The 25,117-nt window shown below is 46.6% G+C and overlaps 1 protein-coding gene and 1 long non-coding RNA gene across 3 annotated transcripts; one reads left to right on the top strand and one right to left on the bottom strand.

Moving 5' to 3' along the window:
• Positions 1 to 728: 728 nt before the first annotated feature.
• LOC307047278 (solute carrier family 22 member 6-like) lies at positions 729 to 22,510 on the bottom strand. 2 transcript variants are annotated; one of them, XM_079694171.1, is made up of 16 exons: positions 22,492 to 22,510; positions 19,254 to 19,389; positions 13,290 to 13,457; positions 12,123 to 12,193; positions 11,906 to 12,035; positions 6,452 to 6,555; positions 4,514 to 4,668; positions 3,946 to 4,114; positions 3,451 to 3,574; positions 3,048 to 3,163; positions 2,587 to 2,641; positions 2,179 to 2,338; positions 1,873 to 1,981; positions 1,689 to 1,767; positions 1,413 to 1,540; positions 729 to 1,184 (listed from the first exon to the last, which is right to left on the bottom strand). In XM_079694171.1, the coding sequence occupies exons 2-16, from the start codon at positions 19,278 to 19,280 to the stop codon at positions 1,091 to 1,093; spliced, it is 1,689 nt and encodes a 562-aa protein (XP_079550297.1). In that variant the 5' UTR covers positions 19,281 to 19,389; positions 22,492 to 22,510; the 3' UTR covers positions 729 to 1,090. The 2 variants fall into 2 exon arrangements, with proteins under 2 accessions (XP_079550297.1, XP_079550298.1); XM_079694172.1 differs by lacking the exons at positions 729 to 1,184; positions 22,492 to 22,510 and adding an exon at positions 20,051 to 20,180 and having other exon boundaries at positions 1,898 to 1,981.
• On the top strand, positions 22,275 to 24,213 carry LOC307047288. The gene is made up of 2 exons (XR_013810383.1): positions 22,275 to 22,419; positions 23,744 to 24,213. It is a non-coding gene; the product is annotated as an uncharacterized lncRNA (long non-coding RNA).
• The last annotated feature ends 904 nt before the right edge of the window (positions 24,214 to 25,117 follow it).

Genomic DNA, 25,117 nt, shown 5'->3' on the forward strand with positions numbered 1-25,117 from the left:
TGATTGGTCAGAGCGTTGGGGGGGGTCAGGATCCGTGTGATTGGTCAGAGCGCTGGGGGGGTCAGGGTCCTTGTGATTGGTCAGAGCGCTGGGGGGGTCAGGGTCCGTGTGATTGCTCAGAGTGCTGGGGGGGTCAGGGTCCGTGTGATTGTTCAGAGCGTTGGGGGGGGTCAGTATCCGTGTGATTAGTCAGAGCGTTGGGGGGGGTCAGGATCCGTGTGACTGGTCAGAGCGTTGGTGGGTTCAGGGTCCGTGTGATTGGTCAGAGTGCTGGGGGGGTCAGGGTCTGTGTGATTGGTCAGAGCGTTGGGGGGGTCAGGATCCGTGTGATTAGTCAGAGCGTTGGGGGGGGTCAGGATCCGTGTGATTGGTCAGAGCGTTGGGGGGGGGTCAGGATCCGTGTGATTGGTCAGAGCGTTGGGGGGTTCAGGGTCCGTGTGATTGGTCAGAGTGCAGGGGGGGTCAGGGTCCGTGTGATTGGTCAGAGCGTTGGGGGGGGTCAGGATCCGTGTGATTAGTCAGAGCGTTGGGGGGGGTCAGGATCCGTGTGATTGGTCAGAGCGTTGGGGGGTCAGAGTCCGTGTGATTAGTCAGAGCGTTGGGGGGGTCAGGATCCGTGTGATTGGTCAGAGCGATGGGGGGTTCAGGGTCCGTGTGATTGGTCAGAGTATTGGGGGGGTCAGGGTCCGTGTGATTGGTCAGAGCTTTCGGGGGGGGGTCAGGATCTGTGTGATTTGTCAGAGCATTGGGGGGGGGGTCAGGATCCGTGTGATTGGTCAGAGTGCTGGGGGGGTCAGGATCCGTGTGATTGGTCAGAGCATTGGGGGGGTCAGGATCCATGTGATTGGTCAGAGCTTTGAGGGGGTCAGTGTGATTGGTCAGAGTGTTGGGGGGGCTCAGGGTCTGTGTGATTGGTCAGAGCATTGGGGGGGTCAGGATCCATGTGATTGGTCAGAGCTTTGAGGGGCTCAGTGTGATTGGTCAGAGTGTTGGGGGGGCTCAGGGTCTGTGTGATTGGTCAGAGCATTGGGGGGGTCAGGGTCCGTGTGATTGGTCAGAGCATTGGGGGGGTCAGGGTCCATGTGATTGGTCAGAGAGCGTTGAGGCCACTCCCCTCTGCCTCCTCCAGTTCTTTTAAAGCCACGCCTGCTTCTGGTTGGAGAGGGGCGAGGTTTGTTTCCGACCTGAACAAAAACATTTATATAAGCAATGATGCTTACACAGCTAACAGGGATATATACTCTTTCAGAGCTGATAAGGCTAACTCTGTTAACAAACCTAACACCGATGACCCTGTCCCAGCTAATAATGCTAACAAAGGTTATACTTACAATACTGGCACTGCTAACGCTAGCACAGCTGATTCAACTATATTACAGAGCGACTAATTAAGCTGCTAGAAGTTAGCTTACCCGTTGTCCTCCACATCTTCGATGGTTTCGGGCAGCGGCTTGTTGAGCGTCTCCGGCAGGAAGCAGGCGAAGACGCTGGCTAACACTGCCGCCCCCCCGTAAACAACACTGGGCAGAGCAGGGAGTACCTGGGAAAGTTAGCCCATCAGAAGGGTTAGCATGAATTACGAAGGAAGGGGGAGATGTATCTAATTCCTGGACCTACTTATAAACATGGGACAAACAACAACAACAACAACAACAACAACAAATATGATAACATGTTCGACGAGAGACCTCATCAAGGATCAGGACCGCGGGCGCCGCCATGCTACCGACCCTCGCCATGGTGGAAACAAAGCCCAATCCTGTCTGCCTGCACACACACACACACACACACACACACACATACAGAGATGATGCACGGCTGTGTAATGTATGTATACTGTATTTATGTAATTATATATGTACAGGGGCTCACCTGAGCACGGTGGGGTACAGCTCACCTGTGTATAGGTACACGGTGGTGAAGGAGGCCGAGGTGAAGCATTTACCCAGACAGGCCAGTGTGGTGCGAACCGTCTGCATGTCTGTGGGGGGGAGTACACCTGTCTCTCACACCTCAGTACACTCTGTGTGTGTGTGTGTGTGTGTGTGTGTGTGTGTGTGTGTGTGTGTGTGTGTGTGTGTGTGTGTGTGTGTGTGTGTGTGTGTGTGTGTGTGTGTGTGTGTGTGTGTGTGTGTGTGTGTGTGTGTGTGTGTGTGTGTGTGTGTGTGTGTGTGTTACCTGCAGGGACCAGGATGTTGGCGAAGATGAAGAGGGCGGAGACGAACAGGCAGGTGGCCTGAGAGACACGTCTCCCCAGGTAACTGAGCATGCCCAGAGCCACAAGCTTGGCGGGGAAATCCATGGCCCCGAAGATCAGCTGGATCTGGTAGATACTCACCTGGACAGGTGAGACAGGTGGGAAGGAGACATGTTGGACAGGTGGGAAAGGAACAGGTGGTACAGAGACAGGTGAGACAGGAGGACAGGTGAGACAGGAACAGGTGAGACAGGATGAGGTATGTTTGTTCTTTCTGATGTAATTTGATCGTATGTCTCTGTTAGTGAAAACATTCAGAGAGCAACAGGAAGTGTTAGCTTAGCTGCTGTTAGCTTACATGTAGCATCAGTGCTAATCATGTGACTCACCCCAAACTTCTGCAGGTCCATCACCAGACCATAATACGCAAAGCTGGTGGCAAACCTGAAGGATGACATCGCTGTCAGACGGGCATAACTTTATGTACATAAATATATAATTATATAAATATATAATGTGAAATATATCATGTATAAATATATCATGTATAAATATATCATGTAGATATATAATCTATGTAAACACACTGCTGCTATCTGACATGTGTATCTGTGTTTTCAGCTTGAATAACATAAGCTTCATATTGTTTCTCTACTCTGTCAGCTGAGAGCAGAACAATAAAGTTTATTATAGCTGTGTATGTGTTAATAAAGGTGTGGATGTGTTAATGAAGATGTGGATGTGTTAATAAAGGTGTGGATGTGTTAATAAAGGTGTGTATGTGTTAATGAAGATGTGGATCTGTTAATGAAGGTATGTTTATGTTAATAAAGGTTTATTGAACTCCCACCAGACCACCAGCAGGCAGATGGAGATGCGTCGAATTTGTCTCGTCCTCAGAAGGTCGTACGCCGTGAAGGTTGATCGGCTCAAGTCCATCTCCTTCTTCATGTGGGAGTGCAGGACCTGCAGGTCACATTTTGCCGAGCTCAGCGTCTCATTGGACATCACAGGTCACAGGGTGCCGAGCTCAGCTTATCATTGGACATCACGGGTCACACTTTGCTGAGCTCAGCTTTTAATTGGACATTACAGGTCACACGGTGCCAAGCTCAGCTTCTCATTGGACATCACAGGTCACACGGTGCCGAGCTCAGCTTCTCATTGGACATCACAGGTCGCACAGTACCGAGACCAGCTTCTCATTGGACAGCAGACATCTCTAAATGTATGACGGACAGTTGACAGCTTACCTCCAGCGTTAACGTGTCCTCGATGTCTTTCTTCCCGTTGACTCGAGCGACTCGGTGCAGAGACTTCAGAGCGTCTTCAGAACGACGTTTCAGAACCAACCAGCGTGCCGACTCCGAGAACCACCTGAGCAATCAGAGAGCAGACTCACCTGACCGATTCAGAGAGCAGAACCTCCATAGCAATCAGAGAGCAGAGCCACCTGACCAATCAGAGGGCAGAACCACCTGAGCAATCAGGGAGCAGAACCTCCTGAGCAATCAGAGAGCAGAACAAGCTGACCAATCAGAGAGCATAACCTCCAGACCAATCAGAGAGCATAACCTCCAGACCAATCATAGAGCAGAACCGTCTGATGCTTTTACTTTGAAAGGCACTGACCAGGCGTAGGAGAAGAATAGGAACTGGTGCAAAGGCTTTTATTTTGAAAGGTACTGACCAGGAGTAGGAGAAGAACAGGAACTGGGGCAGAGGCTTTTATTTTTAAAGGTACTGACCAGGTGTAGGAGAAGAATAGGAACATTGGCAGACACACCACCAGCTGAAGTTTCCTCCAGTCTCTCAGCCAATAGGCAAGCCCCGCCAGGATCATCTGACCAAAGGTGAAGAAGAAGGAAGTGAGAGTTCCAACCACAGTCCTCTGTTTGGTGGGGATCCACTCCACCTCTGCAGACAGACAGGTAGTTAGAGACAGACAGGTGGTTAGAGAGACAGGTAGTTAGAGACAGACAGGTGGTTAGAGAGAAGGACAGGTGGTTAGAGACAGGTAGACAGGTACTCAGAGAGACTCCGTTCAGAATGCCTCCAGAGACAGATAGACAGACAAACAGACAGACAGACAGACAGACAGACAGACAGACAGACAGGTACTCAGAGAGACTCCGTTCGTTCGGACAGACAGATAGACAGACAGACAGATAGACAGACAGACAGACAGACAGACAGACAGATAGACAGACAGACAGACAGGTAGCAGGTAGACAGGTACTCAGAGAGACTCCGTTCGTTCGGACAGACAGATAGATAGACAGACAGACAGACAGACAGGTAGCAGGTAGACAGTACTCAGAGAGAATCCGTTCAGAATGATTCCAGAGACAGCCATGCCGCTCAGGAACCTGAAGGCGCAGTAGGTGGAGTACGAGGGAAGGAAAGCCGAGCTGCACCCCAGGACCCCCAGCTGCAGGTAGGACCAGATCAGCACAGACCGCCTCCCATACCTGAGGACACATTCTGATTGGCTGCTGCTCACAGCTCGTGTGTGTGTGTGTGTGTTATATATACAGTGTTTCCCCTAGGATGGAATCATAGCAGCGGTGCTAAGGCACGTGGGCCTAATGTGAGCGCGGAGTAGATGGCATTGTTTTGTGTGTGCACGTGCGAAGTGCGCCCCGCCAATTTGTTTCTGCCAGCACAAGAAAGGCTCTTGAGGCCTAGTACCAGGGCCGGTTCTAGCCAATTTGCTGCCCTAGGCGAGATTTTATATATAAAGAATAAATGAAACATTTCTACAAAAGACAAATACACTACAAAAACAGAAACGTATTGACAGGTCATATTCGTAAAAATGGCTTCAAATGTATTCAGTATTGTATGAAGATGTTTGAATTGGGGGTGGACGTTGCATCCTCTAGGCGGATCCGGGGGTGTCCCCCCCCGGAAGATTTTTGGAACATTTTATAAAATGCTTCAATCTGGTGCTCTTTGAGCACAGAATTACTAGAGACCTGATCTAGGGGGCACAAACCCCCATATGAAAAAGATCGGTTTACATTTTAATAATCAAATAAGTATGTGAACATAACCAATAACCTACCACAGCCAATAACAAATAAATGTAACTTATTTTATTTTTGTTGTTCATTCATATCTTATTTTACCTAGTTAACATTTATTTATTTATGCATATTTTTGTATCACTCCAACTTTAAACAATATTTTTGGTTTACAGTCCTATATCCCTTTATAGTTTAGGGTCCTTTGGAATGATTTCAAACCTGTTTTTGTTTATCCTAATAATTATAAAGTAGTGCCTTGGAAATATGTGTTTACATAACTTGTGGTCAAAACGTTTGAGACCCACTGAGATAACTTAAGACTAAAATTAACTATCTAAACACTCAATCCTTTACCTCACTGAGCCTCTCAGTGAGCCCTCCTCCACCCTGGTTGTAGAAACATCTTCTTCTTATATCCGTCAGCGCAGCTAGCACCAGATTCTAATAACAACAGCGTCGGTACCGGTGCGCCCGCTCCCTCTCCCTCGCTCGCTCTCTCGCTGGCACTTTGGCTGTGAGCTGCGGGCGCCCGATAAGCCAACATCCCCCACTTTCATCGCTTACAACGCCCATCGTACAGGGTAAATGAAAAGTGTAACCGAGGTGAAAAGGGTGTTACATTTACTTAATTATGAATGTTGTGACATCAAGGCCGAAAATTAGGATGAGAGATAACGGTCAAAAAGGTTTTTCCCGCTCCCAGAGCTACCAGCGCAGCGCGCCCAGATCTGGTGCCCTAGGCGACGCCTATGCCAAAAATCGGCACTGCCTAGTACATACAGTGGCAATCTCTAAAGATTTAGCAAAAATACACCTTTATTGAACATACAGTAACACAAATACTACAAATTCACATAAACAATAAAAAATTAAAAAGGGTCACCAATTATTATTATTTTAATAAAAAATAAAAAGGAAAGAAAATATATATTTTTGTTTTTTTTGGGTGCCTGGCTGACGCCCCTTAGCAGCGGCGCTATTTGTATATAGGGGAAACACTGATATATACAGTGTGTGTGTGTTATATATATACAGTGTGTGTGATATATATATATATATATATATATATATATGTACAGTGTGTGTGATATATATATATATATGCAGTGTGTGTGTATTGTGTGTGTGTGTGTGTGTGTGTGTGTGTGTGTGTGTGTGTGTGTGTGTGTGTGTGTGTGTGTGTGTGTGTGTGTGTGTGTGTGTGTGTGTTTGTGTGTGTTTGTACCTGTCTGACAGCCCTCCGTACACAATGGCTCCTGTCAGAACGCCCCCCATATAGATGGTCTGGATCATCTGTTTGAGAGGCCGGAAACCACAGACCAGGTCCCACTGAGAGACAGACAGGTGAGAGACAGACAGGTCAGAGACAGACAGGAGAGAGACAGACAGGTGAGAGACAGACAGGTCAGAGACAGACAGGAGAGAGACAGACAGGTGAGAGACAGACAGGTCAGAGACAGACAGGAGAGAGACAGACAGGTGAGAGACAGACAGGTGAGAGACAGACAGGAGAGAGACAGACAGGTGAGAGACAGACAGGTCAGAGACAGACAGGAGAGAGACAGACAGGTGAGAGACAGACAGGTCAGAGACAGACAGGAGAGAGACAGACAGGTGAGAGACAGACAGGTGAGAGACAGACAGGAGAGAAACAGACAGGTGAGAGACAGACAGGTGAGAGACAGACAGGTCAGAGACAGACAGGTGAGAGACAGACAGGTCAGAGACAGACAGGTGAGAGACAGACAGGTCAGAGACAGACAGGAGAGAGACAGACAGGTGAGAGACAGACAGGTCAGAGACAGACAGGAGAGAGACAGACAGGTGAGAGACAGACAGGTGAGAGACAGACAGGAGAGAAACAGACAGGTGAGAGACAGACAGGTGAGAGACAGACAGGTCAGAGACAGACAGGTGAGAGACAGACAGGTGAGAGACAGACAGGTGAGAGACAGACAGGAGAGAAACAGACAGGTGAGAGATAGACAGGAGAGAGACAGGGTTGCCAACTTTGGATACCTGGCTGGAGTGAGATTTTGATATCATGGGTTTAATTACACATATGCGCACTAAATGACTGCTATCGTGTCAGTAGTGGGATCTTAGCATAAGATATACAATATATACAAATACACAATATTGGACACAGACTATAAAGGGCACAAACTTTCATTCACTAATGAAAGTCAAACATGTTTCTTTCCACTGTTTTATTGTGAGCATAAGCCTGTCGCGATAAGCAATTAATTGACTTATCGTACGATAAATAAAAATGAACTCGATAAATTGCCATTTACTGTACTTGAGGATGTGACTTGCAGTTTGAAAGGATGTACTTGAATTATTATTATATATTATCATGATGTCAGTGGTCTAAAATGGTCATACAACGGTGCTGACAATATTATCGTTTATCGCAATCATTTCCGGGAAAATGTATCCAACAAAGTTAGTTATCGTGAGAACACAAACACACAAACAAATCTACAGTTTTACTCCAAACTGCCAAATATATTCATTAACACACTCTCTCATATACTCTTTGACTCTATGTTGGCCTAGTAGAGCAATAAGCAGATGGCTTTTACTTGTTATAATTTCTCCTGGATCTTAGATCTGCGCATGTGCAATACGGGTCGGATTGACCAACCGGCTCCCACTGCTCTGCTGTGTGTTAACGTTGTTAAGAGTGGTGGGGGCGGGGAGGGAGCGGATCGACAGCTTGAGCAGTTGTCAACTCAACATTGTAAATAACCAACCAGAAACGATCGGCGGTTCATCTTGTTTTTGGCGTGAGAATAGTTTGGGCAGCGTGAGAGCGTGAGATTGAGAGTGAAAGCATGTGTCACACGCTAGATGCGTGAGAGTTGGCAACCCTGACAATTGTTAGCTGCTAGCTGTAAGCCAGAGGTGCCCAGTACGTCGACCGCGGTCGACCGGTCGACCGCGGGGGCAATGCTGGTAGATCGCGAGTCATTCATAAATTAAAAAAAATCCAGCTCCGTTAAAATAGACAAAACAGGTTTTGAGTCCTCCTCCCTTGGCCTCCCTGCCACTTAATTCAGGAGTTTACTTGATTGACAGAAAAAGCGACCTATTGCTTTCCAGTCTGTTAACACAGAATGCAAAGCGATACAAAATCAGTCAAGTGCCGGGAGAGACAAACAACAAAATGAGTGCGGGAACGAGCAAAAAGCTAAAGACATACCACTTCCACACAGAATGGGAGGGAGAATCTTTGTTTGTGATGTCACATTCAAAGGTTATTTGCCTTATTTGTAAAGCAAGCGTCGCTCTGCCAAAGAAAGGTAACGTGGAGAGGCATTATCGGAGTGTTCACAAGGCATATGACAGCGACTTCCCTCCGAGTAGCGAGTTGAGAAAGAGAAAGGTCATGTATTATTGCTACACAAACATTATCTCTTAGTCTTAGTGTCGCCAACTCGTTTCTAACATGCAAAAAGACAAACAAATGCGTCTATGGTCGGTGTATTTTCGACCTTTCCAATCCAGACCAGATCTCTCTCCCGTCTGTGTGTGAGGGGACGGGGCAGTTTCCACACACGCAGCTGCTACATGCAGCAACACACGGAGGAGATGGTGGAGAGAAGCGCTCCAAGGTGTGGTTACATGTTACCCGTCTTGAGGTGGACAATGCTCGTCACCAAAAGTGTTTAGCATGTAAGGGCGGTAACACGAGCAATTTGTCTAAACATTTAGCAAAAGTGCACCACATTCAGACGGAGGAATGCACCGGGTTCGACTGTCTTTCGAGTAGCTCTGTAGCCCCATCCACGAGTAACGTTTCCACGTCAGGTGTTATGTATGCTAGCAGCAACACACAGAGTTAACTACATTATACAAACATGGGTTAATGATTAGAGGTAACTGAGTTATTTATTTTGTTAAAGTTTCAGCTATTCTGTTTCCAGTTCTGTCATCAGATTATTTAATAAGATTTGTTAAAACATTGTTGTTTCTTTTGATGTGAAATATTATTTATTTAATTCAAATAAAAAGCAATGTTAATTTTGTTCACAATTTGTTAAGTTAATTTAATAACATATGTATTTTTGAATCAAGTATTCATCTTTATTGTCTTCATTGTTAGTTTCCACATGCCTAAAACAACCTCAAACTAAATCTAAAAGTTGATGGCTAAATAAGAGCGTTTGAGAAATTGTGCAAGGCACACAGTAGTAGTCCGAATAGTCGATTAATCGTTTCATTAATCTATAGATTAATCGATAATCAAATTAGTCGTTTGTTGCAGCCCTATTGTAGTTATCCCATGTAAAAATAAAACGTGTTATTCAGCAACCCTTGCAATTTGGGTTTTTATTTTTGGTTGGTAGACCTCGGTTAGCTGGTCATTTCAAAAGTAGCTCACCAGCCAAAAAAGTGTGGGCACCCCTGCTGTAAGCTGTTAACTGTTAGCTGTTAGCTGCTGGCTGTTAGCTGTTAACTGCTAGCTGTTAGCTGCTAGCTGTTAGGTAACCCTAACCCTTCCCCTCAGGTTCTCTATCTGGAGCTCTGGTTTCAGACCAGCTGATTCAAAATGGATTAAATTATTTGTTTTCCTGAAACATTCCACAAACAATAATCCATAATGACAAAGTGAAAAATATTTTTAAAGATTTGTTTGCAAATGTCTTGAAAATAGTCAAATAAAATATCACATGTACATAAGTACTCACACCTTTTCTTATGACACTGAACATTGAGCTCAAGTGCATCCCGTTGCCACTGATCATCCTCCAGATGTTTCCATAACCTGACTGGAGTCCACCTGTATTAAATGCAATACATTGGACATGACTTGGAATGGAACACACCTGTCTATATGAGGTCCCACAGTTGACAGTGCATATCAGAGCACAAACCAAGTCATGAGGTCCAAGGAATTGTCTGTAAACCTCAGAGACAGGATTGTATCAAGGCACAGTTCTGGGGAAGGGAACAGAAAAATGTCTGCATCATTGAAGGTCCCAACGAGCACAGTGGTCTCCATCATTTGCAAATGGAAGATGTTTGAAACCACCACGGCTCTTCCTAGAGCTGGCCGCCCAAACCAAACTGAACATCGGGGGAGAAGGGCCTTAGTCAGAGAGGTGACCAAGAACCTGATGATCACTCTGACAGAGCTCCAGTGTTCCTCTGTGGAGATGGGAGAACCTTCTAGAAGGACAACCATCGCTTAAGTACTCCACCTATCAAGCCTTTACGGTAGGGTGGACAGAAGGAAGCCACTCTTCAGCAAAAGGCACATGAAAGCCCCCATGGAGCAAGGCACCGCTCATCACCTGGCCAACACCATCCGTCCAGTGAAGCATGGTGGTGGCAGCATCATGCTGTGGGAGGTTCTTCAGCAGCAGGAACTGGGAGACCAGTCAGGATCAAGGGAAATATGAATGCAGCAATGTACAGGGAGATCCTTGATGAAAACCTGCTCCGCACTGGACCTCAGACTGGGGCGAAGGTCCACCTTTCATCAGGACAACGACCCTAACACAGCCAAGATAACAGAGGAGTGGCTTCAGGACAAGTCTGTGAATGTCCTTGAGTGCAAAGACGCTCCCCGTCCAACCTGATGGAGCTTGAGACGATCTGCAGAGAAGAAACTGCCCGGAGAAAGGTGTTCTCATCATACTCAAGAAGACTTGAGGCTGTAATTGCTGCCAAAGGTGCTTCAACAAAGTACTGAGTAAAGGGTGTGAATACTTAAGCACATGTGATATTTGAGTATTCATTTTTAATAGATTTGCAACCTTTCTATAAAAACTTTTTTCACTTTGAGATTATAGGGTATTGTATGTGGAATGTTGAGAAAACAAATTAATTTAATCCTTTTTGAAATGAGGCTGTAACATGTCAAATGTGTAAAAAGTGAAGGGGTATGAATACTTCCTGGATGCACTGTATCTGCTCCTGTTGTCAGAGTTTGATTCTTTGTGGTTCTGCACCGACTGTAACGGCCCGTCCACACAGCAGCTTTGAAAAAATCTTGAAAATCTTGGAGGTGAAAGCCTGGGGATTTTTTGCGAGCGACGCGACCAACAACCAATCACATGAATCTCCCGCCCCCGACATACAAAGCAATAGCAATGTTAAAACGAAGTAAACTGGATATAAAATCTCCAAACAGGCGAAAACCTACCAGTTTCACCCACTGTCTCTGCCACCTCCCTCCATGCCTGGTTCCTCCGGTTTGTATCCCGGAAAATAGTTCTGGCTCTCCCAGCTTGCACGCGGTTTGATTGGCTAGCGCTTGTACTGTCAGATTTGCATAAACAGGATTTGATTGGCTGACGCTTCCACTTCAGCTTCAAAAGTTGAACATTGCTCAACTTTTGAATCCTGAAAATCCTGAAAATCCTGGAAATCTTCGCTTTGCTTCCCCACAATGCAGTTTGGCGAAAAGCGAGGCAAAGTGACATCACCCCATTCAAAGTGAATGGGCAGAGAATCGTTGGAAGTGTCGGAAGATTTTTTTAAAGCTGCTATGTGGACGGGCCGTAAGTCTCACCGGATAAAAGTGTCAGCTAAATTATATGTAATGTAAATAATGCTTAGCGTTAGTGTGGTTAGCATTAGCGTGGTTAGCGTTAGCGTGTTTAACATTAGCGTGTTTAGCGTAAGCGTGGTTAGCGTTAGCCAGATAGACATGGAGACCTCTGACCTCGGACACGGTGGTGGAGAGAAACTCTGAGCGGTCGTAGGCCCATCCGTCCAAACATCCCTCGGTTGGGATCTGGCTAACGTTAGCTGAGCTGTTAGCCGCTAACAGCTGCCACTGAGGCTCCACAAACCTGAACAACACAAACAGGAAGTGCTGTCACAGGGAGGTTAACCAATCAACACTAGTAATATGTTAATGAAGATATTGATAATAAAACCTCCTGCAGCGGTCCAGTCTACTTCCTGAAGAGTCCATCGGGATGAAGGCCCTCAGAAGCTGCTCATCTACCTGCAACAACCAATCACATCCATCCATTCAGTGACAGCGGCCAATCACATCCATCCATTCATCGACAACTACCAATCACATCCATCCATTCAGTGACAGCTACCAATCACATCCATCCAATCAGTGACTCCGACAAATCACAGCAATCTATTCATCGACAGCTACCAATCACATTCATCCATCACCGGTTCAGAGAGACAGACAGACAGACAGATAGACAGACAGACAGACAGACAGACAGACAGACAGACAGACAGACAGACAGACAAACAGACAGACAGACAAACAGAGAGACAGACAGAAACACAGAAAGAAAGACAGACTGACAGAGAGACAGACAGACAGACAGACAAACAGAGAGACAGAGAGACAGACAGAAAGAAAGAAAGACAGACAGACAGACAGACAGACAAACAGAGAGACAGACAGAAAGACAGACAGACAGACAGACAGACAGACAGACAGACAGACAGACAGACAGACAGAAAGAAAGACAGATAGACGGACAGAAAGACAGACAAAAAGACAGACAGACAGACAGACAGAAAAGAAAGACAGACATACAGACAGATAGAGAGAGAGACAGACAGAGAGACAGAGAGACAGACAGAAAGACAGAGAGACAGAAAGACAGAAGGACAGATAGACAGAACAGAAAGACAGACATACAGACAGACAGACAGATAGACAGACAGAGAGACAGAGAGACAGACAGAAAGACAGACAGACAGAAAGACAGAAGGACAGATAGACAGACGGATAGACAGACAGACATACAGAGGGACAGACAGACAGACAGACAGACAGAGAGAAAGACATAAAGAGAGACAGAAAGACAGAAAGACAGACATACAGACAGACAGACAGACAGATAGACAGACAGAGAGACGGACAGAAAGACAGACAGGAAGACAGAACGACAGACAGACAGACAGACAGACAGACAGACAGACAGAAAGACAGAAGGACAGACAGACAGACAGACGGATAGACAGACAGACATACAGAGGGACAGACAGACAGAGAGACAGACAGACAGACAGAGGGACAGACAGAGAGAGAGAGAGACAGACAGACAGACAGACAGACGGGTCACCTGGTAGTGGGACAGGTTGTATCGGCTGCTGTGATTGGTGGGTAGGCTGCAGTGGTGGGCGGGACTTCCTGAGACAAAGTTGTTCAGCAGGTTCTGACTGGCTATCATCAGACCAGGCAAACTGATGAGAGTCACATGGAGCCATTGATATCTGCCGAAGCCCCCAGCCTGAGGGTGAGACAGGTGGTGAGACAGGTGATGAGAGAGGGGGGAGACAAGTGGTGAGACAGGTGGTGAGACAGGGGGAGAAAAGTGGTGAGAGATGGGTGAGACAGATGGTGAGGCAGGTGGTGAGACAGGTGGTGAGACAGGGGGTGACACAGGTGGTGAGGGATGGGTGAGACAGGGGGAGACAGGTGGTGAGACAGGTGATGAGAGAGGTGGTGAGACAGGTGGTGAGACAGGGGGAGCCAGGTGGTGAGACAGGTGATGAGACAGGGGGAGACAAGTGTTGAGAGATGGGTGAGACAGATGGTGAGGCAGGAAGTGAGACAGGGGGTGAGACAGGTGGTGAGGGATGGGTGAGACAGGGGGCAGACAGGTGGGTTAGAGAAACCGTCTCACCCCCTGGGTTATAGAAACTGTCTCACCTCCTTGGTTAGAGAAACTGTCTCACCTCCTGCCTCACCTCCTGGGATAGAGAAACTGTCTCACCCCCTGGGTTAGAGAAACTGTCTCACCTCCTGGGTTAGAGAAACTGTCTCACCCCCTGGGTTAGAGAAACGGTCTCACCTCCTGGGTTAGAGAAACTGTCTCACCCCCTGGGTTAGAGAAACTGTCTCACCTCCTGTCTCACCCCCTGGGTTATAGAAACTTTCTCACCTCCTGTCTCACCCCCTGGGTTAGAGAAACTATCTCACCCCCTGGGTTATAGAAACTTTCTCACCTTCTGTCTCACCCCCTGGGTTATAGAAACGTTCTCACCTTCTGTCTCACCCCCTGGGTTATAGAAACTATCTCACCCCCTGGGTTATAGAAACTTTCTCACCTTCTGTCTCACCCCCTGGGTTATAGAAACTTTCTCACCTCCTGTCTCACCCCCTGGGTTATAGAAACTATCTCACCCCCTGGGTTAGAAAAACTTTCTCACCTCCTGTCTCACCCCCTGGGTTATAGAAACGTTCTCACCTTCTGTCTCACCCCCTGGGTTATAGAAACTTTCTCACCTCCTGTCTCACCCCCTGGGTTATAGAAACTATCTCACCCCCTGGGTTAGAAAAACTTTCTCACCTCCTGTCTCACCCCCTGGGTTATAGAAACTTTCTCACCTCCTATCTCACCCCCTGGGTTAGAGAAACTGTCTCACCCCCTGGGTTATAGAAACTTTCTCACCTCCTGTCTCACCCCCTGGGTTATAGAAACTTTCTCACCTCCTGTCTCACCCCCTGGGTTAGAGAAACTTTCTCACCTTCTGTCTCACTCCCTGGGTTAGAGAAACTGTCTCACCTCCTGGGTTATAGAAACTTTCTCACCTCCTATCTCACCCCCTGGGTTAGAGAAACTTTCTCACATTCTGTCTCACCCCCTGGGTTAGAGAAACTGTCTCACCCCCTGGGTTATAGAAACTTTCTCACCTCCTGTCTCACCCCCTGGGTTAGAGAAACTTTCTCACCTTCTGTCTCACCCCCTGGGTTAGAGAAACTGTCTCACCTCCTGTCTCACCTCCTGGGTTAGAGAAACTGTCTCACCCCCAGGGTTAGAGAAACTGTCTCACCTCCTGGGTTAGAGAAACTGTCTCACCCCCTGGGTTAGAGAAACTGTCTCACCTCCTGGGTTAGACAAACTGTCACACCCCCTGTGTTAGAGAAACTATCTCACCTCCTGTCTCACCCCCTGGGTTATAGAAACGTTCTCACCTTCTGTCTCACTCCCTGGGTTAGAGAAACTGTCTCACCCCCTGGGTTATAGAAACGTTCTCACCTCCTGTCTCACCCCCTGGGTTATAGAAACTTTCTCACCTCCTGTCTCACCCCCTGGGTTAGAGAAACTTTCTCACCTCCTGTCTCACCCCCTGGGTTAGAGAAACTGTCTCACCTCCTGGGTTAGACAAACTGTCTCACCCCCTGTGTTAGAGAAACTATCTCACCTCCTGTCTCACCCCCTGGGTTATAGAAATGTTCTCACCTTCTGTCTCACTCCCTGGGTTAGAGAAACTGTCTCACCCCCTGGGTTATAGAAACGTTCTCACCTCCTGTCTCACCCCCTGGGTTAGAGAAACTTTCTCACCTTCTGTCTCACCCCCTGGGTTAGAGAAACTGTCTCACCACCTGGGTTATAGAAACTTTCTCACCTCCTGTCTCACCCCCTGGGTTAGAGAAACTTTCTCACCTTCTGTCTCACCCCCTGGGTTAGAGAAACTGTCTCACCCCCTGGGTTATAGAAACTTTCTCACCTTCTATCTCACCCCCTGTGTTAGAGAAACTGTCTCACCTCCTGTCTCACCTCCTGGGTTAGAGAAACTGTCTCACCTCCTGGGTTAGAGAAACTGTCTCACCCCCTGGGTTAGAGAAACTGTCTCACCTCCTGGGTTAGACAAACTGTCTCACCCCCTGTGTTAGAGAAACGATCTCACCTCCTGTCTCACCCCCTGGGTTATAGAAACGTTCTCACCTTCTGTCTCACTCCCTGGGTTAGAGAAACTGTCTCACCCCCTGGGTTATAGAAACGTTCTCACCTCCTGTCTCACCCCCTGGGTTAGAGAAACTTTCTCACATTCTGTCTCACCCCCTGGGTTAGAGAAACTGTCTCACCCCCTGGGTTATAGAAACTTTCTCACCTCCTGTCTCACCCCCTGGGTTAGAGAAACTTTCTCACCTTCTGTCTCACCTCCTGGGTTAGAGAAACTGTCTCACCCCCTGGTTTATAGAAACTTTTTCACCTTCTGTCTCACCCCCTGTGTTAGAGAAACTGTCTCACCTCCTGTCTCACCTCCTGGGTTATAGAAACGTTCTCACCTTCTGTCTCACCCCCTGTGTTAGAGAAACTGTCTCACCTCCTGCCTCATCCCCTGGGTTAGAAAAACTTTCTCACCTCCTGTCTCACCCCCTGGGTTATAGAAACTTTCTCACCTTCTGTCTCACCCCCTGGGTTATAGAAACTTTCTCACCTCCTGTCTCACCCCCTGGGTTATAGAAACTATCTCACCCCCTGGGTTAGAAAAACTTTCTCACCTCCTGTCTCACCCCCTGGGTTATAGAAACTTTCTCACCTCCTATCTCACCCCCTGGGTTAGAGAAACTGTCTCACCCCCTGGGTTATAGAAACTTTCTCACCTTCTATCTCACCCCCTGTGTTAGAGAAACTGTCTCACCTCCTGTCTCACCTCCTGGGTTAGAGAAACTGTCTCACCTCCTGCGTTAGAGAAACTGTCTCACCCCCTGGGTTAGAGAAACTGTCTCACCTCCTGGGTTAGACAAACTGTCTCACCCCCTGTGTTAGAGAAACGATCTCACCTCCTGTCTCACCCCCTGGGTTATAGAAACGTTCTCACCTTCTGTCTCACTCCCTGGGTTAGAGAAACTGTCTCACCCCCTGGGTTATAGAAACGTTCTCACCTCCTGTCTCACCCCCTGGGTTAGAGAAACTTTCTCACATTCTGTCTCACCCCCTGGGTTAGAGAAACTGTCTCACCCCCTGGGTTATAGAAACTTTCTCACCTCCTGTCTCACCCCCTGGGTTAGAGAAACTTTCTCACCTTCTGTCTCACCCCCTGGGTTAGAGAAACTGTCTCACCCCCTGGTTTATAGAAACTTTTTCACCTTCTGTCTCACCCCCTGTGTTAGAGAAACTGTCTCACCTCCTGTCTCACCTCCTGGGTTATAGAAACGTTCTCACCTTCTGTCTCACCCCCTGTGTTAGAGAAACTGTCTCACCTCCTGCCTCATCCCCTGGGTTAGAAAAACTTTCTCACCTCCTGTCTCACCCCCTGGGTTATAGAAACTTTCTCACCTCCTGTCTCACCCCCTGGGTTATAGAAACTTTCTCACCTCCTGTCTCACCCCCTGGGTTATAGAAACTATCTCACCCCCTGGGTTAGAAAAACTTTCTCACCTCCTGTCTCACCCCCTGGGTTATAGAAACTTTCTCACCTCCTATCTCACCCCCTGGGTTAGAGAAACTGTCTCACCCCCTGGGTTATAGAAACTTTCTCACCTCCTGTCTCACCCCCTGGGTTATAGAAACTTTCTCACCTCCTGTCTCACCCCCTGGGTTAGAGAAACTTTCTCACCTTCTGTCTCACCCCCTGGGTTAGAGAAACTGTCTCACCTCCTGGGTTATAGAAACTTTCTCACCTCCTATCTCACCCCCTGGGTTAGAGAAACTGTCTCACCCCCTGGGTTATAGAAACTTTCTCACCTCCTGTCTCACCCCCTGGGTTATAGAAACTTTCTCACCTCCTGTCTCACCCCCTGGGTTAGAGAAACTTTCTCACCTTCTGTCTCACCCCCTGGGTTAGAGAAACTGTCTCACCTCCTGTCTCACCTCCTGGGTTAGAGAAACTGTCTCACCCCCAGGGTTAGAGAAACTGTCTCACCTCCTGGGTTAGAGAAACTGTCTCACCCCCTGGGTTAGAGAAACTGTCTCACCTCCTGGGTTAGACAAACTGTCACACCCCCTGTGTTAGAGAAACTATCTCACCTCCTGTCTCACCCCCTGGGTTATAGAAACGTTCTCACCTTCTGTCTCACTCCCTGGGTTAGAGAAACTGTCTCACCCCCTGGGTTATAGAAACGTTCTCACCTCCTGTCTCACCCCCTGGGTTATAGAGACTTTCTCACCTCCTGTCTCACCCCCTGGGTTAGAGAAACTTTCTCACCTCCTGTCTCACCCCCTGGGTTAGAGAAACTGTCTCACCTCCTGGGTTAGACAAACTGTCTCACCCCCTGTGTTAGAGAAACTATCTCACCTCCTGTCTCACCCCCTGGGTTATAGAAATGTTCTCACCTTCTGTCTCACTCCCTGGGTTAGAGAAACTGTCTCACCCCCTGGGTTATAGAAACGTTCTCACCTTCTGTCTCACCCCCTGGGTTAGAGAAACTTTCTCACCTTCTGTCTCACCCCCTGGGTTAGAGAAACTGTCTCACCACCTGGGTTATAGAAACTTTCTCACCTCCTGTCTCACCCCCTGGGTTAGAGAAACTTTCTCACCTTCTGTCTCACCCCCTGGGTTAGAGAAACTGTCTCACCCCCTGGGTTATAGAAACTTTCTCACCTTCTATCTCACCCCCTGTGTTAGAGAAACTGTCTCACCTCCTGTCTCACCTCCTGGGTTAGAGAAACTGTCTCACCTCCTGGGTTAGAGAAACTGTCTCACCCCCTGGGTTAGAGAAACTGTCTCACCTCCTGGGTTAGACAAACTGTCTCACCCCCTGTGTTAGAGAAACTATCTCACCTCCTGTCTCACCCCCTGGGTTATAGAAACGTTCTCACCTTCTGTCTCACTCCCTGGGTTAGAGAAACTGTCTCACCCCCTGGGTTATAGAAACGTTCTCACCTCCTGTCTCACCCCCTGGGTTAGAGAAACTTTCTCACATTCTGTCTCACCCCCTGGGTTAGAGAAACTGTCTCACCCCCTGGGTTATAGAAACTTTCTCACCTCCTGTCTCACCCCCTGGGTTAGAGAAACTTTCTCACCTTCTGTCTCACCCCCTGGGTTAGAGAAACTGTCTCACCCCCTGGTTTATAGAAACTTTTTCACCTTCTGTCTCACCCCCTGTGTTAGAGAAACTGTCTCACCTCCTGTCTCACCCCCTGGGTTATAGAAACGTTCTCACCTTCTGTCTCACCCCCTGTGTTAGAGAAACTGTCTCACCTCCTGTCTCACCCCCTGTGTTAGAGAAACTGTCTCACCTCCTGCCTCATCCCCTGGGTTAGAGAAACTGTCTCACCTCCTGCCTCACTCCCTGGGTTAGAGAAACTGTCTCACCTCCTGTCTCACCCCCTGGGTTAGAGAAACTTTCTCACCTCCTCCAGCAGCTCATCGAATCCCATCCTCCTCTTCCTCTCTACGTCTTCAAATAATTCTTTATATACTGATGACAAATATAAATATAAATAATATGTGGAGTTTCTGGATCTCAGTGTCAGTTCCCTCCTGAACCTGCAGGGGGACAAGATCAAGATCATCATGTACTAATACTGTATATAATACTGTGTGTACTGTATACAATGTGTATAATACTCTATATTACATTAGACATCATGTATTAATACTGCATATATCACTGTGTATACTGTATATAGCACTCTATATACTGTATATAGCATTGTATATATAGACCCTCTAGAAAAACGCGGGCAAAAATCCTTGATTATGTGATTAAACATGGGGGGTTTTTATGTGATTTTATGCGGTGAAATTGCGGGAAGTTGCAAAATATGCGGAAAGTTGCGAAATATGCTAAATATGTGGGGAAAAAGAATAACAATTTTTTTAAATATTGGGCTGTCGTATTTATTCTCTCTCACACACAACCTGCCACTAACGTTAAACCCCTTTACTATTCAATTAAAACACATTCAATGGGCTATTTATTGTAAAAGCAATTGGGCTTTTTTAATCTCACACACCCCCCCCCAACACACACACGCACGCACGCACGCACACACACACACACACACACACACACACACACACACACACACACACACACACACACACACCCCCCCCACCCCACACACACACACACACACTTCTCCGCCTCATTCTGTTTTCATTTACTCGTTCGTTATCTGCAGCTTCAATCTTGTAGGCTACTCACTTCGTTTCTTGTAGCCCTCTAAAGGGTTTTGGAGGTTGATGCCTCGGTGAATGTGAGTTGAATGGCTTTCTTGTCCGCAGCAGCAGAAAGCATTTTCGAATGTTTGAATGAATCAAAGTGGGTCGTCCCCGTCGATTTTGTCTTATGCTCCAACACACAGTTGCACGGGGTGCAGAATAGTTTCCCCACGCTTTTTGCCCGGTCTTTAGTAGAAATGTTCGTCGGTAAATGAGATGGATTAGATTTTTTCATCTTGGTGTTTTCTCTATCGTGTGAGCTCCACACGTTCACTCTATACAGTGTTGTTTACATTCTGTGATGCGCGAGCTGATGACGTCACGTCAAGACAAGTGAACTTTTTTTTCCCTCAACTTTGTGTGGAAAAATGCGGGGATTATGCGGCCTTTTGATAAATATGCGGCCTTTTCAAAATCTGCGCCATTTTGCTGATTATGCGATGAATTCTGCGATCGCAGAATCGCGTTTTTCTGGAGGGTCTAGTATATAATACTGTATATTAGCAGTGAGTTGCAAGTCAGTGAAGTATTTTCAGTCTGCTGAGACTTCTTAAAGGATTACTGCAGCGAAAAACAATAGGCCTGCTTACCCATTCCAACAATAGGCTATATAACAAATTACAGCCTAATAATGACTCATTAACCTTCTCTATATCGTCTCGTTCACACATTAAATCAATAATACCCCCCCCCCCCCCCCAGAGGATGGGAGGTCCACCCCATATTAAAGTTAATAGTTGGCACACTCACTATATACATTACAAATGTTTCTTGGATTTGTTAACACCATAGTCCCTGATATATTTGTAAAAAGGCAAGATATGGGATTCAAATGGGGAACATGGAGACTGCACCCTCCTTATAATCATTGCTCAAGCTGGAAGGTCTCTCCCAGCTTTAGGGCCAGATAACTGAGACTCTTCTCACTGACTTCATTATCTTACAGATGTGATCACAAAGCGACACACTTTTTAAAAGATATCGTTTCTAAGTTTACGGCAGACCAAATCACGCGTGCGCAGTGCAAATCAGGTAGTCAAAGACACAAAGGAGGTTTCTGAACAGCAGGGGGCGGAAACGAGCCGCGACACACCTCAAACCACCGAAGAAGAAGCGCGTCACCGTGAGCAGGCTAACCGCTGTTAGCAGGAGTTAGCAGGTGAGACACGAGAGGAATAACTCTATTTGTATTGATATATTTCTCAGTAAGTATAAGTACACGCTGGGTGTTTCTCAATCTCGAGTAAAGCTGCTCCAGAGCCACTATTTCAAGCATACTACGTCATCGAGTGCTGCCGAAGTACTGTTCCAATGTCCAGTGTCATGGCCTGGCTCTTGGGCATAACACAAAGAGTGGAAAGAACAAGAAAATATATAAGAAAATATATTTATTAACCAGAATTCAACGGGAACCAAAACTAACATAAAGAAAAGGCAAAAATATAAACGAGAGTGGTCGCTCCCAGAACAGGTCCCCCGCGGAGAGAGAGATCGAAACTCTGGCTCAGGCCTTTAAATCCTCTGGTGCCAGCAGCCAGGTGTCCTCAATCAGTCCTGACACAGAGGGAGAACATTAAAGGGTCATACCCACACCACAGGAGACAGCAAAACAGGGGTCGTCACACCTCCCCCCCTTAAAGTCGATGTCCCTAGGACCACCGGCATAAACAACCAACCCCATCCCAAACAAAAACACAACAAAAAAAAAACAGTAATAGAAAACAAAAAATATATCTATGGCACCCTATCTTAAAGAACCATAATTGTGATATACCACCTTCATACAGCAATCACCGTCTTCAAACATCTTTAGCAACCCAGGTACCTGAGAAGCACACTTTAAAAAGATGGGCAGAGCGAGAAAGATTTAACGAGACAGTATGAAAGTCAATGTGTTAACGTCACAATAGTTCCAGTCCATCGTTTACCAATCACATACAACCAGAAATCTGACACAAACAGAGGGAGAACATTAAAAGGGCCATACCCACACCACAGGGGACAGTAAAGCAGGGGTCGTCACACCAGCATACTTTGAATTCTACCGAGCCCGGCGTACTTCGTTTGGAGACATTTCGAGGCTGAACATGCATGTGTTGACTCCGCGGTCTTAAAATCCCCACATTGCTTTGCGACCGGACCAATTTCCCCAAATCTGTGGGGGAAAATGTAAGGCGGGGCCTCTCCTATGACGCACACCTGCACACTTGCATACTTGCTCGCCTGTTCAACTCTTTGTTTTCCGAATGCCAGGAAGGATTCTTGCCTCGCTTCTGAATCAAGACGCTCGGAAGACATGTGCTACCAAGCAAGCATACTCAACATTGAGAAACACCCAGAGTGTATATAATAGTGAGTATAAGTACACAGAGTGTATATAGCAGTGAGTATAAGTACACAGTGTATAACAGAGACGTTACTCACCGTCTGACGGAGTCCAGAGATCTGAGACTGTGAGACTGAACTGACTCCCCCTTTACTCCCTTTACCCACCCCCCCCCCCCCTACTGCCTCCTCCCCCCCTCTGTTTAGCAGTCACACAGTGGCCGTTTCTCAATGTCGAGTATACCTGCTGCAGAGCCATTATTTCAAGTATACTACGTCATCGAGTGGCTCCGAATGCTGGGCATTTAACAACCATTTAAACAGTCCTCGGCGCCACTCGATGACGTAGTATACTTGAAGTAGTGGCCCTTAAGCAGGTTTACTCGACATTGAGAAACGGACAGTAACTTTACTGTGTACTGCCCCGACCCCCCCCATGTTGTCCCAACCTGTGAAGCCCCAAGCCTGTTTTTCAGGTCTCAGGCTCGAAAATGACCTTTCCACAACAAATGACAATAACTTCTCTTCTAAAAGGGTTAAATTAATAATCTTTTTTCTCGAAGTAACGATAAACCTTTGAGTTGGATGTAGAAGAGTCAGAATCAATATAGATGTTTTTTTATTTTAAAGAAAATTCTGATTGAACAAAAAACAGTAAATTATAGTGTCCGTCCAAAAATATCTTTTTACTTATAGTGAAAACTTCCTTTGGATGATGGGTTAGTAGACTTAGTTAGTAGACTAGTAGCCTGTTCCACTCTGTTTTCCGAATGCCAGGAAGGATTCTTGCCTCGCTTCTGAAGCAAGACGCTCGGAAGACATGTGCTACCAAGCAAAAGTACTCGACATTGAGAAACACCCAGTGTATATAACAGTGAGTATAAGTACACAGAGTGTAATCAACAGTGAGTATAAGTAAACAGAGTATAACAGAGACGTTACTCACGGTCTGACGGAGTCCAAAGATCTGAGACTGTGAGACTGAACTGACTCCCCCTTTACTCTCTTTACCCCCCCCCCCCTACTGCTCCCCCCCCCTCCTCTACTATAGGCTCAGAACAGTCTCATAATACACACATGCACACAGAAGTTTTCACACTTGTATTTGCGGATCCACACTTGTGTTTTTCAATGCACACACAAATGTGTTCCGTTTCATATACACGTAAATAAAATCCAAACACAGAAAAAAGTTTTACATATGTGTTTTTGATCCTCAGATATTTGTTTTCTGTTTAAATCCCCTGAACCTGCAAACACAAATCGCTTTCTGTGCACGGATCGCTGTGGATTCGTGTGTGCGTTTTTTGAGACTCCCCCAATTCGTACTTGTAATTTCTTTTATCTGTAGATTTCTGACGTCCTGCTAAATGATGAACCATCCAGATCTCTCAGGTCTTCAGGGACTGGTCAGCTTTCTGTCCCCAGAGTCAGAACTAAACATGGAGAAGCAGCGTTCAGTTATTATGCTCCAAATATCTGGAACAAACTCCCAGGAACCTGCAGGTCCGCTGCAACTCGGACTACTTTTAAATCCAGGCTGAAGACTTTTCTTTTTGTCGCTGCTTTTAATTGAAACTGAGCCGTTTTGTTCATCAGTAAAGTGGAACTTATGTGTGAGCTATTCATATCTTAAACGGCACTGTAACTTTTTATCCATGTACTTTTTATTCATGTATTTTTTCTTTTAATGTTTATTTTATTATCTTTTCTTTTTAATTACTGTTTTTAAATGCCTTTGTCTGAATGTCTTCCATTTTTGTAAAGCACCTTGAATTGCCTTGTGTTGAAATGTGCAATATAAATAAACTTGCCTTGCCTTGCCTATCTATAGCCAATCAGATGTCTCCTCCAGTCTAAGCCAATCACATGAGCACGCCCTCACGAGGGTATGATTTCTTGCGTTGGTGACGTAGCATTAGCTAGCGTTGTCTGTCTAACGATCTAACAAGTTGGTTGGTCTAACGATCCCCCATTCTTATTAGGTGCTTCTGCTACCAAGTAAAATGTTGCAGTGAAGTGAACGTGAGAGAAAATTAATGGACTGTTTGACAGGGTGTAACGCCTCGGGTCGAGGTAGCAGCACGGGCTTTAGTTCAATTAATAGCCAGGGAGCGGTCTGCGACTCCAACTCCACCAGAAGTGAGCTCAGCAGAGAGTGCACCGGTCAGCGTAGCAGACAGGGCCGTAGACAGCATCCAATCCCACAATGATGTTAGGGTGAGGCAGGCAATGAGAAGGTGATTTAATAGACTTTTTTTTACATTTGGCAGTTCAAGATCAAACTCTGGCTTAATCCTGTAGATGTGCAAACATCTGATATTTGATCTCACTCTTCGCATTACTCTACTGCAGTGGTTCTCAAAGTGTGGGGCGCGCTCCCCCAGGGGGGGCGCAGAGGCATGACAGGGGGGGCGCGAGAGACCAGGAGGAAAAATGGTTATTTAAAAAAAAAAAAAAAGATAAAGAAAAAAGATTCATATTTTGACAAATTATTGATTCGAAAATAATATGATACAGTACTATTACGTCTGGGTCTCTGTGTTTCATTAAAGCTCGGCTCTGTGTGTGTGTGGAACGAGCCATTTTGTGTGCGTGCGCGAGAGAGAGCGCACCGGTACCGGAGATCGTTGTTGTTAGCTTCTGGTGCTAGCGAGCTACGCTAACGGATATAAAGAGTTTTTCCAACAACAAAGTGGAGGAGAGTCTTCTCCTGTCAGACTGA

This window comes from Notothenia rossii, assembly GCF_949606895.1.
Source record: "Notothenia rossii genome assembly, chromosome: 1".
NCBI classification, from domain to species: domain Eukaryota; kingdom Metazoa; phylum Chordata; class Actinopteri; order Perciformes; family Nototheniidae; genus Notothenia; species Notothenia rossii.

Excerpts from the sequence above, each read along its gene's own strand:
- LOC307047278 (XM_079694171.1), bottom strand. The coding sequence starts at position 19,280 with ATGGGATTCGATGAGCTGCTGGAGGAG. Across the intron at positions 3,575-3,945 it reads CTATTCTTCTCCTACACCTG|GTGGTTCTCGGAGTCGGCAC; the intron begins GTCAGTACCTTT and ends CTGATTGCTCAG. Across the intron at positions 2,642-3,047 it reads ATCTGCCTGCTGGTGGTCTG|GTTTGCCACCAGCTTTGCGT; the intron begins GTGGGAGTTCAA and ends GTCATCCTTCAG.